This window comes from Falco peregrinus, chromosome 6 (genome assembly GCF_023634155.1).
Source record: "Falco peregrinus isolate bFalPer1 chromosome 6, bFalPer1.pri, whole genome shotgun sequence".
NCBI lineage: Eukaryota > Metazoa > Chordata > Aves > Falconiformes > Falconidae > Falco > Falco peregrinus.
This window is the reverse complement of record NC_073726.1, coordinates 25,700,918-25,718,431: the sequence shown is the minus strand read 5'-3', so window position 1 is coordinate 25,718,431 and position 17,514 is coordinate 25,700,918. Positions and strand designations below refer to the sequence as shown.

The 17,514-nt window shown below is 40.4% G+C and overlaps 1 protein-coding gene across 6 annotated transcripts in view; it reads right to left on the bottom strand.

Annotated features, from left to right (window-relative positions):
* Window positions 1-7,548: 7,548 nt before the first annotated feature.
* The window catches only part of SEMA3D (semaphorin 3D), a 144,180-nt gene continuing 134,214 nt past the window's right edge, over window positions 7,549-17,514 (bottom strand). For all 6 annotated transcript variants that reach the window (XM_005240156.4, XM_055807609.1, XM_027790549.2 and 3 more), the window contains one exon: window positions 7,549-8,572. In XM_005240156.4, the coding sequence (XP_005240213.1) occupies window positions 8,159-8,572 (414 nt within the window). In that variant the 3' untranslated portion in view covers window positions 7,549-8,158. The remainder of the gene's footprint in view (window positions 8,573-17,514) is intronic.

Sequence of the window (17,514 nt, the reverse complement as noted above, 5' to 3'; positions counted from 1 at the left end):
TGTGCAGATCACCTCTTCTGCAAGAGCTGAAAGCTCTTTACCAGCTGGATGCAGGACCAGTTCTGGAACACGCTGGCAGAAATCCCACTTACTTCAATGGGACCAAGATTGATCCTACATGAGACATTATCAAATGCAGCCACCTGTGGGGAGGGAGTGGGGGAACACAGCAGCTGTTTAGCAGTGCATGGTAACACAGAAACAAGAGTTCAGGCTCGGAAATGAAGAATACCATATCCAATTGCAACTGCAGGTGGAATGTAGGTGAGCAGAAAGCAATTGCCGCAGTTGGGATTTGGCGTCAGCTTTCTGGCCGGCAGTATCCTGGGATCTTTCCCAGCAAAGGGTCAGAAGCATCATGGTCTAATGGACACAGCATGGGACTGGGAATCAAGAATCCTTGAGTGCACCAGTGCGGATGTCCTTGGAAATAGCATGCTGACCATTTGTTAACAAAATAGCCTCCTTGACCTTTAATAAATCCCCTGCAACACAGAGTTCTGAGCTGAAGGCTAGAGGAGGAGGTAAACCAGTCAGCCTATTTATTTTCCTGCTTAAAGATTTTTATTTGTTTCAATATTTTTTTCCAGAAATTTCCCTCTCCTCATAACTGTGGACAGAAGCAACAATACCTGATTTAAAAAAAAAATAAAATGAGCAACCCTTCCTTCTCCTCCGATTTCATCCTGAAAACACTCTGAAGGGCGGGAGACATCTGCAGTCCCTTAGAGCCAAAGGTGCTCCTGAAGCAGTCCAGGATGGATGGGCCATTAATTTGGCTTGAGGGTAATTGTAAAACACAATGTCAGTGCAGTCTTTAAGGACAATGGTAGTTGCTAATCATCTAGAAATGCACGCATTAAAAAGCTATCATTGAATTTAAATGAATAAGCATAGAGCTGCCTATTGTGTATTGCTTTGCATGTATTAATCTAAATCACTGTGAGGCCCGTGGCTTCTCTAAGCTGTGACTGTAAACTCACTCTTGGTGTTAGGCACGTCCTCAGTGGAGGGGTGAAGCTCAGATAGTCCTTACTCAGCTAAGACTTCCGAAATAAGACACTTTAGATTACTGAACCTTGCATTAATATCCCTGCCATTTTGGTAACGTGCTGCAGCCTTGGTTTCTCTGAAACCTCATATTTTATTCTGTAGTTGGACATGGTTTTAAAAAAGAAGCATAACCTCAGAATTTTCTGTATATTATAGTACAAATTAAATATGCATTTGTTTGTTACCTTTGCATATAAGATCAAAATATTGCTGTAAACCAGCAGGCATGGCAAATGCATAGCTTATACTTCAGTTATCATATCAGTTCAAAGAGCTGCACCATTTACAAATAGATACTCTTCTCAAAATGTTTCAGCCTTATTACTCTATAAATATTTATACTACAGACTGAAAAATCAACCTCACTTGCAAAGTTGACCCAAGTACCACTCATGCCTTGCAACTTAAAAAAGAAGGTATACGGCATGCAGTTCCTGTACTGAGCTCCTGAAGGAGTGATGAATTTCATCTTAGGACAAAATGTAGTCTTTACTGCTCAAATGTGAGGTATTAATCATAATCCTTGCAGTCATTCTGTTTAGTGTGACTTTTCAGTTTGGAATTTGGAATTTTGAAATTATAGGCTCCTGTATATCCTGAGACATCCCGAGATAGTCACTGGGGGAGAGGAGGATTGAGATGCATGCATCACCAAAAATCAAAAAGTTACGTAAATGTTTAGAGATAATCTATTTTCATTTGTATATTTTAGATTCATATGCTTTGCATCCAGCTTTTACAGCCAAGATATGTTCGCAAGCAGTCTTAAAATGTGATTATTACAATACATTTCTACAGAAAACATCCTTGAATGAAGTCACATAAAGTCTCCAAAAGAGGACATGAACAACCTCCAATGCTGCTTTTTCTTTGTCTTTTTTGAAAACACATGGGAATATAAAGTATTTTCCACTGCCACTTACAGCTTTCCCATTTTTTCTGATATTTTTGCAAAGAGAGATCTAAAAGTGCAGATTTTAAAAGTATTTAAGAAAATAACATTTTCTTAGCAAAAAACATTTTTAATAAACATATTTTAAAATTAAAATTACAGCATTTTTAAAAATAAAGCATTTCAAAATATAGAAATAAATTTAGATAGTGGAAACCTGTGGAATTCTGTTCACATATTTTTATTTCCATATTTCTGGCAAGCATAGATATCAGACCTAATAACAGATTAGATTTTCTGGATCTGTTTATATTGACAGTATTTCAGAAATTTAAAAATATACCTTCTGTAAATCTACCCTCAACTTTAGCCTGGGCCAGAGAAATGGCACCAAGCCTTTATACTCTCAGCACAGTCATTTAAGCCATAAGACTTTGCCCCTTATAAATGTACTGTGTTGTTTCCATACCAAAATATCTGCCCAAGCCTTCTGTTCCTCTTTCTGCTTCATCATATGTTGCACCACTAGAAAGCATCTGGCTTTGGGCATGGTTCCTTGTAGCAGGAGAAATAATGCAAAAAAACCTAAGTAGAACACAAAAAGCAAACCACACACATGAAACAAGAAAAAAATAAAAAACCAAACAAAAACAAAACATCAAAACAACACCACCACCCCCAAAAAACACCCAAGCCAAAACCAAAAATAATTCCACTCCACCCCAAAAACAAAACCAAAACCAGAAACCCAGCCAAAGCACTTACACACTGAAAGACAAAGGGAACAGAATATGCAACATCACCAAAGCTGAGATGTGTCTGGGCTCCTTACAAGTATCGCAACCATCTATGGCTGGGCAGATGATTGCATTGGTTTGTACTGTTTGAAACTATTAACCAGCAGTCTATATCAATCAAAAAAATCACCTGGAAATGGTCTTCTGGTGGTTGGGGTTTTTTTAACATCACATGGAAAATCTTATGCTTTAAAGCACAAAAGACTGATTTTAAATTTGAGAACTATCCACAGCAACCACATAAGCAAAAAAAAGAAAGGAGAGCTCTGAGTAACGGTCCCAAAATTTCCTTTCTAAATGAAAACCCCATCTAGTGTCCAATTTATCTCACAGTGTTTGGTTTGCACCTGCAACTGAATGCAAAAGCTAATGCATAGAAAAGTCATCATCTGACGGCAGACTGTGATACTATGACTTTGTAGGGAAGTTTATATGTTGAGGAAACACCAAATCCTGAGTGTTCCTCCATATAAAAGTGGGGTTACCTGGCAGACCAGAGCGTCTCAAAGGCAGGAGACAAGGGGCTTAACCGGTGGAAGAAAAGAACAAGCAAGTAAAACCCTAGTCTTGCTACAGCTGTCAGACCAGATGTTTCAGCCACACATTGGCAAGTGATAAACTTAAGAGCGCAATTTGTTATGTATCGTTACCAGACCAAAGAAGGAAAACAAGTACTGATGTTTCTGACAGATTTCAGGATAACGGCTATTTTGATACACAGAAATAAAATCTGCCTTGTAGAACTTATAATTAAACTCTTTTCCCCTGCCTTCTTTTTTGTTACTGTAATGAACTTACTTTACAAACCTCCGAATCTTGATTACAACTGCAAAGAATGTCACACTTCAGCTAATGACAGAAGCCTAGTTCAGGGTAATCATAGCAACGCCATAGTAAAATATTACAATAGAGACCATTTAAAGTTTATAAAATGTAACAGAATATATTAGAGAGACATGTGGGCTTAATTTTCCATTCATGCAGATGTAATTCTTTAGACCTCCGCGTATCATCTACAACTATGTGCAAGAAGAACCAGGCCAATACTCTCTACAGAACAACACATAACTTTGGGTGTTTGACTACCAGCCTATAAATAGACTATTGTCTCCTTAGGCCACAATTGAGTTGCAGAAGGATTTTAATCTCTGCTGTCAGTGGAAGCTGAGCTGCACCTTCATTCTTGAAATCACATTCGTTTTTTGCAAATTAACCTGTTACAAAATGAAGAGAAAATAAGACATTTGTATGTGCAATCCTATACACATATGCTCATATGACAAAACATTAGTAAACTCATTTTCCATTAGTCGTTATTAAATCTTGAGACAGACATTATTATGAGACATGGGCTTATTACATGAATAATGAGTAATAATAACAAATAATTATTCATTATCTGAATTGTTAAATGCAGATCAATATCCATAAAGGTTAGACTAAAAGGTTCACAGCACTTGAACTGTAGGGATCTTCTGATCTCAAAAGCACATGAACCAGAGGAAATCTGTTGCATTCAGCCTAATTACTTTGTTATGAGTGACATAAGAACCAGGTCCAAAATCTATGCATGAACTAGAAGGTATTCAGGCTCTTAGATACCTCAAGCAATGTAAGTTTAATGGCTTGGAGAGGAGAGTATTTGCTTATGGCTTGAACACGCATTCACACCTGTTGTTGGAACAGTTTCCAGTAATGGAACTAGTTTATCAGAATAAGTGTTAATACTTTATTCCTTTTTCCGCTAATCCCATTTTCTGTTTTATTTTAACTGACTGCAAGATCGCTACAAAATTTAGGGCTCTGTTGGGTTTTAAAGCTTATGTCAGTTTTCAGCATTTTTATAACTACAGCTCACATTGTGCTGGTGATTCTAAGAATCTGTTTGAAGCCACTTCAGCACAGCCCAACACTGACCTTTTGTTGAAGCAGGGTCAATGGAAAGGTTTTGTTGAATGAAAAGATAATGTATTAATAATTGGACTCCTGGTTGAATGCATATGTAAATAAATATCTATGTTGTATCATATGCGCTAAGGGATCTGTTAAAAACCTACAGTTATTAAGGCGGAGGCAGCTTTTTTCCACTCTGGACAAACCTTTGTTCAACTTCACTTTTACGGAGCTCTTGAAGGAGGCAAGGCTCAGTTTCATTTTAACTATGGGCCTGTTGTGGCTCATAGTACAGATCACAGCAGCCCAGCTGACCCCCAAATCATTGATTTGAAATCTAAGCAGTCCTAAGAGTTGAGCCTTTAAATTATACAGAAGATGAAATATTCTGAAAAGAGGGGGATCCCCTCCTGTTAAGATTTCTGGGCTAGCTCATCCCCTGAAGCCTCTCTGGGACTGCAGGTTGCAAAGAGAGACCCACCGCTCCTCCTGCACCTCCTCCTGGGTCTGCACTGTTGAGTCCTGCCTAACAAAACCCTGTCTTACCTCCTGGAGTGATCCCTGATCTGTCTCTCTCATTCCATGATCTCCAAGGTCCTCCAGGCTCTGGTTTGCATGTGGATCTGCTGTGCATGAGCAGCTGTGCCAGCCCTGCCACCTACAGCGTACATCTTACCCAGTGTACCAAAACATTGACTTTTATCTATGCAACACCATTAAATATGCTCCCTGGGGTGGCATGAACCCAATACAGCACACTGGTTTGGGGCATATTGAATTTATTTCCCGTGATGGAAGAGGCCTTATATCTCACTTGGGGGTTTACACTACCACTGTACCCCAGACTGATGAGGTCATTTCTTTAAGAAGAATCTCATTGCAGCAACATTTGAAATAAAAGAAATGAAAGTTGTTTTAAGAGTAATAACATTTTAATTCAACCATTTAAATCTAATGCTCCCAGCACTGAGACCCTTAGTCATCCCAGACTTCTACTAAAGTCAGTTGGGGGGGTTCATTTGTAGAATGCATAACCCCAATTATATCTAAGCATAAATCAGATTATTTCATTTTCATGGAAGAGAAAAACCATGGGTTTGCTTTTTTATGAATTAGGCAAACATGTGATGAGAGTCATCTGAAATGCAATAATTAAAATACTGCGTCACCACTGGGTAGAAGAGTAGGTCCTTTGTCAGTGTATGCGAATGCAGACCACTGTTATTCCATAGACTTGGTGTCGTTCCACTCATTTACTTATGTCCAAGTCCGAGAAATGGGACTTTGTGGACTGATAAAATTCCAATAAGGAATAATTGGGCAGGTTCTGTATGGTGACAGCACAACCTTCCAGCCAAGAATATTGAGTATCCCTGTCTTAGGGTGCTTTATATGTAGTAGTTTATTACCCCCCCATTCCTCCTTTAAGTAGTCTTAATTGGCCTTAAAATCAGGGTACCCAACATGACGAGCCTCTTGTGAAATGCCTGGCCAATGTTATTTTGCAGCAAAAATGGCAAAAAGTTCTCTGTGTGTTCTCAAAGTACTGTATGACTGGTTAGTATCTTCAGCGTCAGTCTCTCTGCTGATTAAAGGTCCTGTGCTGAGAAACTCCCTCCTCCCCACAGCCATATTTTATAATATTTAGCACTCAGTGCTTTACACTATCAAAGCATTGTAGGCATGCTATCTAACATCTCCTAATTAACTCATACATCTCCTATTAAAAAAGCACCTAAAATTAATGACATATGGCATCGCTGGCTTTTATACAACACATGCAACAACTCAGCCTTGGGGTTTTACAAGAAACGTGGGTAAGCTGAGATTCCTTGCTGAAATCTGACAAACACTTCACTATATCTGACTTTCAGCAGAGAGGAAATGAACAACGATGCAAATTGGATCTACACAACTATAGATCAGGAACTGAATGCGCACACAAACACCAGCATGGGCAAGGGCGAATCTGCAACTTTCAGAGCCAATGTTTTCGGTTCCTTAATGAGGTGCACACCAATTACATGGGTTTCCCACAGACTTTGCTCTCAAGATCTGTAGAATGCATGAGAAACAAGCAAAGTCTGTCGTTTTGGTATCCGTCAAAGCTCTCTTCCATGTGAGGAAGTGGCTAATTTGTCATTTCACACTCAAAAAGGCGTGAAAGGCAAAACGGAGGGAGGTTAGCTGGAAGAGAGGAAAGGGGGGGCGGTGACTCATGAGAAGAGACAGTAGGCCTGATTTTGAGCCTGTGTTTGTTGCTGCATATCAGGAATAAAATCAACGAAATCACATGCATGTAAAATAGACAGAAGTGAAGTCAGTGTTTCTTGCTTATATGGAAAAATTTACACTATTAAAACACAATATGAACCAAGGAACACTTTACAAATGAAAATTATGGTATATAGCAAATTTCAAACTTAAAAGTTTTATTTACACATGGACATCTTTTGTTTTATTTAATTATAATAAAAGTATTAATTCCAACGATGCAAATTTTCAACTTAAAAATACATAAGACCTTTGGGAGAAAATCCCAAAGAATACACACATCTGAGGAATGTCAGCTCTGTGTCAAGAGCACTGGTCTCAGCCACTAAATATTTTCCCTCATCGTCTTTTTTTTTTTTAGCTTTATTATTGTCTTTCATCTTTCTTTTCCTCTGCATAAAGCTAGCAAACAGCCAGAGAAACAGTCAGAGTCAAACCTTCGGAGAGTCAGGAGAGGTGCAGGCAGGAATCCCATTATTTGTTAATAGGATTTGTGCACATACCTCCCACTGACCACTTAGGAAATTTACTTCCAAGCATCTCGGTGGCAGTTTCAATTAGAGTCAACATTTCATTTCAGCAGATGGACTGCAAACTGGTGGCTAGTCAAACTCTAATGAGTAACGCTCGATAATTCCCCTCTTTTTTTTTTTTTTTTATAGGGAGAATGAATGCTGTTGCTAAGCCAATATTTAATTTGATTTTTTGCTGTGCCTGTCTGTGCTAGCAAACCCCACCCACGTGCCTGTATACAAGCCCAATGGGTAAATTAGCGGGTATTCTTGCAGATCTGTCACACATTTCTACCATGCTTCTTTTCAGAAAGATGCCAAAGAACTAGAAATACATCTGCCCTCCCCTGAAATGTAGCCACCTCTGGGGTGGAATGTGGCAGCAAATATTAACATGGGAACACGGACACCAAATCCTATGTGAAAATTATGCAGGAAGCACAGAACACAGCCCACGTAGCCTCAGGCTACCCAGAAATTAGCTAAAAGTGTACGTTTTCTTTTTAATGAATTCATTTAAAATTATTGCCTGGTGTGTGGTACTCCAATAAGGAACATCTCATTTGGTATGGAATCCGCTTGTACAGTCTCATACAGATTATTAGTGATGGTGAGTTATCTGATCTCAATAAGAAGCAGTACTAATTCATAGGCAAGTTGCACAAAACTAGAACACAGTATTATTTTCTTTTTCTTTTTTCATGGAAAATGTCCTTTCTTTAAATAGCATTTGCAAACTATGTAGATAGTGGCCCGGCTGGCTCATGGTGCCTTCGGTTTCGCTTTTTTTTCATCTCCTGCACATGCTTCCATTTGGCACCACCTTTGTTCCGCTGCCGCCTCTTCTCCCGGTGCCACATCTGTTCACAGTATTCATCCAGGCTAAAGCTGGGGCTGCTGACGAGCTGGATATAGTCCTTGTACCTCAGCCGGGACTCCGTCAGCAAATCTCTCACCCGACCCTCATCATCCTCAGTTTTCTGAGTGCTTTCCATTTGTCCATTCTCAATGATGTTCAAATTCAGTTTCACAATGGTATGGACAAAAGTGTGCTCCTGGGCTTTGCAGAAATAGGCTCCCGCATCCCTTCTTTGCAAGCTGCGGATCAGCAGCCCATGCTCTGTTTTGATGACCCTTTCGTCAGCCTTCAGCTGTGGGGTTGGACAAAAAAGAACGCTATAGGTGAATTTCATCAGCAAAACCAGAATGCATGTCAGTCTACACTGAGGTGGAGAAAAGCCTCGGCTGGCACACGGCACGTCCCTTGTCCCCGGGTGCCAGCACACGGTGGGGCATGAGCAGCTGGGACCGATACCGGGAGATCCTTTCAGTGGCTGAGTTCTGCTCCTAACTATAGCATCTGCATCACTTACCATTCAGCATGCAGCTGTAAAAGACACATGCTGTACAGCTGAAAGGACAGACAGTAACACTCGTCACACCCCGGTGCAATGAGTCAGACCGCATTCCCCAAGGAAGGGTAGCTACTCAGTGCCACAGATCCCACTCGTTTAACTGCTTTTCTTGAGGTATCGCTAATGCACCCGATATACCAGTATGCTTACACATATGTGGAGAGCTGAGGCCCTACTATTACACTTGAAAATAAATACTACTACTGATTTTTAAAGTGAAGTGCTGTGATTCTGATCTTTTTGACCGGGTTTTACAAAAGGAAGTTGATCCTGGCTTTGACTCTCTGAGAGGTGATTAAAAACACCCAATGTGGTTAGACAAATGCAACAAAGTACAATTCTTTTATTGCTAAGATCTGTGAAAAAGGATGTAGAGGAAAAAAAAAAACCATTAAAAAAAAAAAGCAAAGAAAAGAATGAGATTGCAAGTGAGAGCTGAAGTGTGTCAGCGTGGAACTGCAATTTCGTTTATGAATGGAAATATTTCAAAAAATACAGCACGATCTCACATGTTAAAAATAAGGTGCACCTTAGAGTAATAACACTGTCAGGTAAGTTACATATCTGGTGATCTGAAAATGATTTCCAAAATAACCCAAGGAAAAAAAAAAAAAAAAAAGCATAAAAGCATAAGCCCACCACTGGGAAGAAAAAAAAAGAAAAGAAAAGAAAAGAAAAGAAAAGAAAAGAAAAGAAAAGAAAAGAAAAGAAAAGAAAAGAAAAGAAAAGAAAAGAAAAGAAAAGAAAAGAAAAGAAAAGAAAAGAAAAGAAAAGAAAAGAAAAGAAAAGAAAAGAAAACCACAACAGGATGGGGTACTGGGCACCTAAGTATTTTTGCAGCTGGGAAGCATAGAAGGTAAGTGATTTGCCAAAGACCATATAAAGATTAGTAGCAGAGGTGGAAGCAGAAAGCAGAGCCCTAGGTCCCAGTGTCCAACACCAGCATTTCCTTTGAAAATGATCCTGGTCCAGCCCAAAGCTGTCACCTCCCAGGTGTGCTATGTTCTGCTGTCATGCAGAGGCTGTGGCACACCACGGCACAAGGGACCTGGAGCGCTGCTCACGCAGCCCCCAGCAAAGCCAGGGCCCTCAGCACAGCCTCAGCGCTGCTGGTGGCATTGCGATAACGTAGAAACACTTAAGCACAAGGCTGAGTAGTGGGTTTAAGAAGGGGGGGGAGTGGGGGCAGAAAGAACCAACACAGAATGTGGAAAATTTCCCAGAGTGCACATCTGACCCTCCAGCAAACTTCAGAGGATGAAGATCAGGGAGGCATAAAGATGACTAAATTAGATTTATTCACAGTGGGTAAGCTACACACTGTTTCTTTATGTAAAAAATCTGCACATGATTCCCTTTTCTACTCCATGGGAAAAAGTGTATACATACGTACGATTCTCCATCTGTTATGATTCTAACTCACTAGTACTTTATCATAATAGGGTCGCCTGGAGCAAAGAGATGGATGAGATGACCTCCCAGGGCTTTTAGCTTTACCCTTTCTAAGTTTCTATGATAATGACTTTGGAAGGGTTAAAAAATTTGAAAGACTATTTTGAGATCACCAGAAAAAGCAATACACATATATATAAATTACATGCAGAGAGAGAGATAGATGGCTTAATACTGTATCAGCTGTAGCAGCCTTCAGTGACACACAGATTGGATAGGTAGGTAGGTAGGTAAGTAGGTGGGTAGGTAGATGGATATATAGATGTGTGCGTGGATGGATATAAGCCTGTGTACTGCTATTCATCTGACTGCAGCAAAGACAAGAAAACAACTGCTACAAAAGCCTGGTCAGAACGTGCCTGGTTCTGCAGCCAAATATTTTTTTGGCTCCTCCCACTATTTGACGGTGTTGGGTCAACCCTGAGCTTTAGTTTCCTTGTTTGCAAACTGTATATAAGCATGCCTACTTGGCACCAGCAGGGTGAAATCATACTAATTTCAAGAAATTCCTGGAAAATTGATTGTCCTGACAACAGGTGCTACATAAGCACAAGCTACTTTTGATTTACTACACTGTGTTTAAACCAGAGAAATCATAGTCAAGCCACAAGCACATACACAGAAGATAGGAGGGAGACAGACTAGCAAAGACCACCTTTCCACCTCCAGACCTACAGCATAGGGCAGGAGTCCTCAATTTATCAGCTAGTGACACTTCATTCCAAGTAAATGTACCTTTCTTAGGCTAAAAAAAGGAGCATGAAATGCATATAGGAATCCACAAAGAGGTAGCTGTAGGCAGAAATATGTCTAGGGCAGATGTTTCCTTGTGCTGATGTACCCCAGAGAGAGAAGCAGGAGCAGGGGCCAGGTGGAAGCGCTGGGAGGCTTGGCTGTTGCAATATGGCAAGGAACCCCCCCCTTTCTTCTGCCCAGGCTTCATGTCAATGTGAAGACCCAAGTTTGAGCAAATTAGGGAAAAGAGTGGGAAGAAGCAGCTCATTGCCAGACATTTGGGTTTCATAAGGCACTATGCAAAGACCAAGTTCCCACATTGTCTGAGTGAAAACAGGATGGATCTCTTTGAGCTCAGGGCTTGATGCAATTGCAGCAGTAGCATCTGCCTATCGGTGGCCCTGCCAGTATTGTAGTCTAGAGCGTCTTGACAGCTGTGTACCTCCTACACTTGGAAGATCTCCAGCTGGCTGTTTCAGCTGGCTGGGCACCAGTCCAAAGAGCCCTCAGTAGTGCTTTGCCTATTTTCAGTGAAAGGAAGGCAGAATAATGGCAGATCTAGACTTGAAAAGATCACTGGACCCCCAAGTCCAGCACCCTGCTACTCATAACTATTTACCATTTGTTTAGCAGCCATCACTTTCTAGTCGTAAACGTGTTAACTGATGGAGTTGCCTCCCCATCTGCCTTGGGATACTGCAGAGAAAGCTAACAGCGTCTAAATTGGACACGTCCCTTAATCCCAGCCCATCATGATTCCTATTTTTAATGAAGCAGTGTTCTTACCGAATGTCCTGTGTTAACCTTGGGTATTGATTTACAGTGACTGTCACCTCCTCCTCCTCTGTGCCTTCATTGTTCATTCCTGTCTTATCCTCTGGCAGGATGAAATTATGGCTCTGATTTCACAAGTATTGAGCAGCACTTCATTACTGTCCCCCCCCCCTCCCCTTCTCTGTTTGGTATCCTGTTTATGTTGTTTTACCCATAGGTTCAGAACTCTTCCTGTCTTTCCCCTCTACTTTTCCCCTCACAGGGCTCTGGAGTTTCATAAACACCTGGCATTTCATTACTTGGTAGTAGATCTTTAACCTTTCGCTTGAATGCTTAATGTGCTCTTTGGTTCCTGACCTATAGATGTAAAACATATTTTATTAAAATTTGAGGAGAGTGAAAGGACTAGTTAGATAAAAGACATAATTTTGTTTTGGACAACTGTGGATTCATTGTCATCGTCCGTCCCCCTCCTCCCCCATGTCATAATCAATAACTCTCCTAAAATATTTGTAAATAGTATTTGACAATTCAGAAGCACAAAGGCTTCATTCATAAAAGCTTGCTGACATGTGCTTAAATTTGAGCATACAATAAAACTTAAACATGAGAGACATAGTTTTGTTCAATAGGGAACAAATCATAAGCCACAAAAACAAAGCAATTGATTACTATTAACTTTCTTTTCCTAGTGGAGTGGGAGCAGATTTTTTACAATATTTTATCAACAGATTGTATCTTTTATCCTTCATGAGAAGCCCATAAGTTTGCCTACAGTTACATTACCTGAATTTTGCCACATGCCAGAGATACTGGTAATATTTGACAAAGGGAAAAAAGATCTCCATGCAAATCAAACACTCTGTTTTCACAACCTGAATTTAACAATGGAGGAAAAAATAGGCATTGCCAATAACGATGGCAAACATTTAAACAATCAGTAAGTTGGAAAGCAACCAAGGATTTGGAAGTGCTGTGACACCAGGTTAGGTCAATGCCTTTTGTCCTTTGCTAACGATGTGTTTAGATAGCTCCCTCTGTACAAATAATTCACATGTCAACTCTTTCACAGTTAAAACACTGCACCTGTCTGGGAGAAGAAAGTGGCTTCAAAGCCTGCCTTCCCTCATTAATCAACATGTGAAAAAAAATGTTAGTGGTAAGCTGGTTAGGGTGCAACCCCTGAACAAATTGAGAAGGGGAGAAAAGAAAATGAGGAACATTTGCTAAGAATTCATCTTTCTCTATTGTTTTCTTCTTCATCCTCATCATTCGACTGGAAATAAAGATCACTCTGGGGTTTTTTGGCATTATTGTTACACATTACTTTGTTTCTCTTGTACTGTGAAAATAATCATTTAACTTCAACGCAGCTGTAGAATTAATTTCTCTCTCCCTTTTTTCTTAACATGTTTTTTTATTTATCAAGAAGCCACAGGAAAAATGAAGAACATGTTGCTGGTGCAATGTTATTATGGGAATGTATGATTCCTGTTATTTTCAAGGTGAAGCTAACTTCTTATTCTGAGACTAAATTTTAAACTCTCCCTCTCCCCTCCACCCCTCCCCCAGTATATCCAAATCAAAGGAGAAATGTCATGTGCTATATCTCAGTTCAGAGTTATTTCTTCTTTTTCCCCAGGAAACTGTCAAAAATATTAGTCTTATTTAAGAATCTTGAGGTATTGGGGGGGAGACCAATGGGTCATATAAAATAAAAGAGTGAAAGCATGAAAGCTATAAGTAGTCCCTAGCCTGCAGAATGAACCTCTTCTTATTTTTCCCACTCTCTTGATCTCTTTCTCATTGACCAAAGGATTCAAGCACTGAACTACTCTCACAGAAGGTACTGCTGGAAACTCAGTTCTTGGTGCATGTCCTCCCCCTTACTCAGCTCCCACCCAGCTCTTAGCTTTTGGGGCTGGCACTGAATCTGTGACCATTTTTTCACAAGATGCTGCTGACTAGATGTTTGTAACAAAGAAACTGGCCATGATGACACAACAATCCGCAGCCACAAAAAAAGAGAAGCTTATGTCTTGGATAAACTGAAAAACGTCTTTTCAGTCTGGCTAAAATGTGGAATGGAAACAAGACCTATTTGCTGTGGTGGGGGAGCTAGGTCACAGTCTTGTGCCTGGCAAGATGTCCTGTCCAAACTCGTGTACCTACCAAACCACCAGATGGTCATCAAGCTGGGTCTGTCAGAAAAACACAGCCCAGGGCTGTGGGCAGGAATATGGAAAGGGTGAGAACCACTGAAGAAAAAACTGAAATGTCCTCCTGCCTTTTAGTGGATTCATTTTCACCCCCAGGTCTGAACAGAGCAGGAAGGAGAGAGTTAAGAGTGATCTGCACCTATTCTGCCACTTCAGGTTGGTTCTGTCCCTGCAGGGGAGGTGGCAGTTTGGCAGACCTGGAGCCCCAGCAGACTGGGAGCAAAGTCAGCCTAAAGCAGGGGGGGTAATACTTTTCAGAGGCACAGGGCACCAAAATTAATGGCATTGTGGGGAGCTATGCATTTGCTTCTGGCAGTCCTGGTGCCTATTATATACACAATATAATACATACGATTTTTTTTGAGAAATACATAAATATCTGTTTTAAGCTTCAGAAAACTTCAGCAGTTTAAGACATTATGAACGTATGACATCCCTGCTCTTCTTTCATGAACTGCAGCCACTGAAATGTTCTCCCTCATCTCAGTGACTAATCCTGTGTGAACAGGAACAAACATTATCAATTGCATGAGCAACACTAAACACAAAAGCACTAGATATTTGACTCCTGACCTTCAAACAGCCCCAAACTACAGGGAAACATACTCCCACTGGCAGCAAAATGACCTGGTGACAGCTCCTGTACCGCAGGAGATCCTGTCCCTCCCCACAGGTTGCTCTGCCTGGAAGTCACATTCTGAACCATGACCCTAAGGGTGAAATGTTGGGGATATCCTGCTGGGCCAAATGCTTCCCATCTAGTCTGGATTTCACCTTTTCCTTCCCTCTGGAAGCTGTAGTGCATGTCCAGGACAGTGCAAAGCCATCTATTTGTAAAACCAGGTTTAAAGACTTGCTGAGACATTGCAGTTCCAGCCCTGGAACTAAAAGTCTGTAACCTAAGTTCCAGGTGCATTGAGTCATTTGCAAAGCATGGTATCGTCATCACAATACGTTATACCGCTACGGCACCCACTAAAATCATGTACAATGTTATTTGAGAAACCTGCTGCAGGAAAGGAGAGAGAGCGAGCAGAAAATACAATTGTAATGGGAAAAGTTATGATAAGGCATTGGCTGAGCAAAGATCAGGTTATACATTAAATATGACCACACTGTCATATTCTGTCTCATATGGTAATTTTGTCAAACTGAAGTACTTTGAAAAGAAAGTCAATCATTCTGCCAATCTTTGGATTTTCTGGGAAGGCCTCCAATTAGGCTCTAATACTGATTAATTCATTTTCACTGATAAGTCAAATTAGAAAACATTAAAATCTCGATTTCTGAATCCCCAAATTAACAAGGGATTAACATCTTAACCTGCAAATACCCTTATACTATCTAATAAGAGGAGTGATTTTTCAACACCTCTACAGGCCCACTGATTTATTTAGGCAGCCATATATGAAATTAGGAATTTAACTTTAGGTACATGCACTTGAAACCATGACATTACTAGATTAATAACTTTATCTTAAAAATAACAAAAAAACCCCAAACTTTTTTTTCTTTTTCTTCTAAAACTTATGTCTCCTGATATGATGATTGGAGATCTGCAAGATGAGTTTGCTCAGAAGGAGTTCAAGTTCTTAGGATCCTGGAACCAACTTGGGCCAAAACACTAGAAATTCTGTTACTATAAGAATTTTCTGGCAGAAACCAAACAGAATTAATAGCTGTATCCTGTCTTTAAGTGATCTAATCCTGTAACCTTCAATGCATGCATATGCATTTATACAGGCATTTATATATTTATCTTCAAAGGCTGAAAAAAAATACATAAACTAACAAAACCACCCTGAGGAGTTGTGGAACATGTGCTCCAACTTCTATTTTATCAAAGCTAGATCACAGAAACACTGCTATGGCTTTAGGGACGATATGTGGTAAAAAGCTATTTGCCTACTGTTAGCATTCATAATGCAGAAAATCTGTCTGCAGATTTCTCCTTCAAATTTTCTTCTAAATTTGCCTCAAAGGTTAATCTAGCCTTTTAGCAAAGCTTTGCTTTTCTCCTACAAACAGATGTCAGACTGTTTACACAGAGCAAGCCCAGTAAACATTGCTGTGGAAGGCTGCTAATGTGCAAAGATGTATGCTGTGTGCTTGCTGGAGCTTTAAATGCCATCACACATATGCACGCATTCCCTTACTCTCTCTCCTTGTGCACATCCTTGGCACGCTGGGCCATCCTGCAGTACTGGCCACCACCATGCCTGGGCACCTGGCATTTGGCCCGGAACAAGCAGCAGGGGCCAGGTCACTGCTACAAGGAACCTTTTGGAAATACAAAGCATGGCAAAAAAATAATATAGCTTTAACTTGGGCTATGTTAACTGCCCTAACTTTGTTCAAAAGTTGATTTGACCTGCAGTTTGTTCTATGATCAAGTAAGCTTGAGTTTGGCTTCCTGACTTTCAGCGGCCTATCTGAACTTGTGATTCATAAGAAAATCAACTGATTTTTTTATTTTTTTTTTTGGCCCACTAAATTGACACAGATAAAGCTCAATTTCAAAATTTCGATTTCAGCAGCCCTTCAAAAGAGGCTTTCACATCCTGGAAGTGTGACTTTTTATGATAAAGCAATTTTACATTCTTCACAGGAAGTGTGACTTTTTATGATAAAGCAATTTTACATTCTTCACAGGGAACTAGCTGCTTTAAGCAAAGTTTGTAGCTCTTTTTGAGATGCTCAGGCACATGCTATTTTTGCAATACATTATTTTTTTAAATGATTGAGTCTCCTCAAAACTTTCCATAACTTCCGCTTCAGAAAAAAGAAGAAAAAACACCAAAAAAACTCCAACCCTAAAAACAATAAACCCCAAAACCTGTTAACTATCTGCTTAAATTTACTTTGAAATTAGTCTTAAACACATGGTTAGAATTAAGCAAATACTTTACTTGTTTCCCTGATCAAATATGGACGTGCATTTACAAACTGCTGCCTTAGGGAAGTAAAGCCCTCTTCTCTACAGGGCAGTTAAAGGTAAATCAACTAAAGCACAAACAATGAATGCCTGTGTGTTAATTAGCAGCTCATCCTGGAGGTCATGTCTAAGCATGTGGAGGAAAAGAGGGTTATCAGGAGTAGTCAGCATGGATTCACCAAAGCGAAATCACGCCTGGTGATACTGTAACACCCTTATAGGTAAGCTCAGGCAGTGTGACTGAGATGAGTGGACTGTGAAATGGGTTGGAACCGGATGAATGGCAATGCTCAGAGGGGTTGTGATCAAAAGCACAGAGTTTAGCTGGAGGCCTGTAGCTCGTGGAGTTCTCTCAGGGCCCAGTCCTGATCAATTTATCTATCACCGACCTGGATGAAGGGACAGTGTGCCCTCAGCAAGGTTGCTGATGACACCAGGCCCGGAGGAGCAGCTGATTCACCAGAGGCTGTGCTGCCCTTCAGCCAGACCTGGGCAGGTAGGAAAGTTGGGCGGAGAGGAACCTCATGAAGTTCAACCAAGGCAAGTGTAGGGTCCTGTCCCTG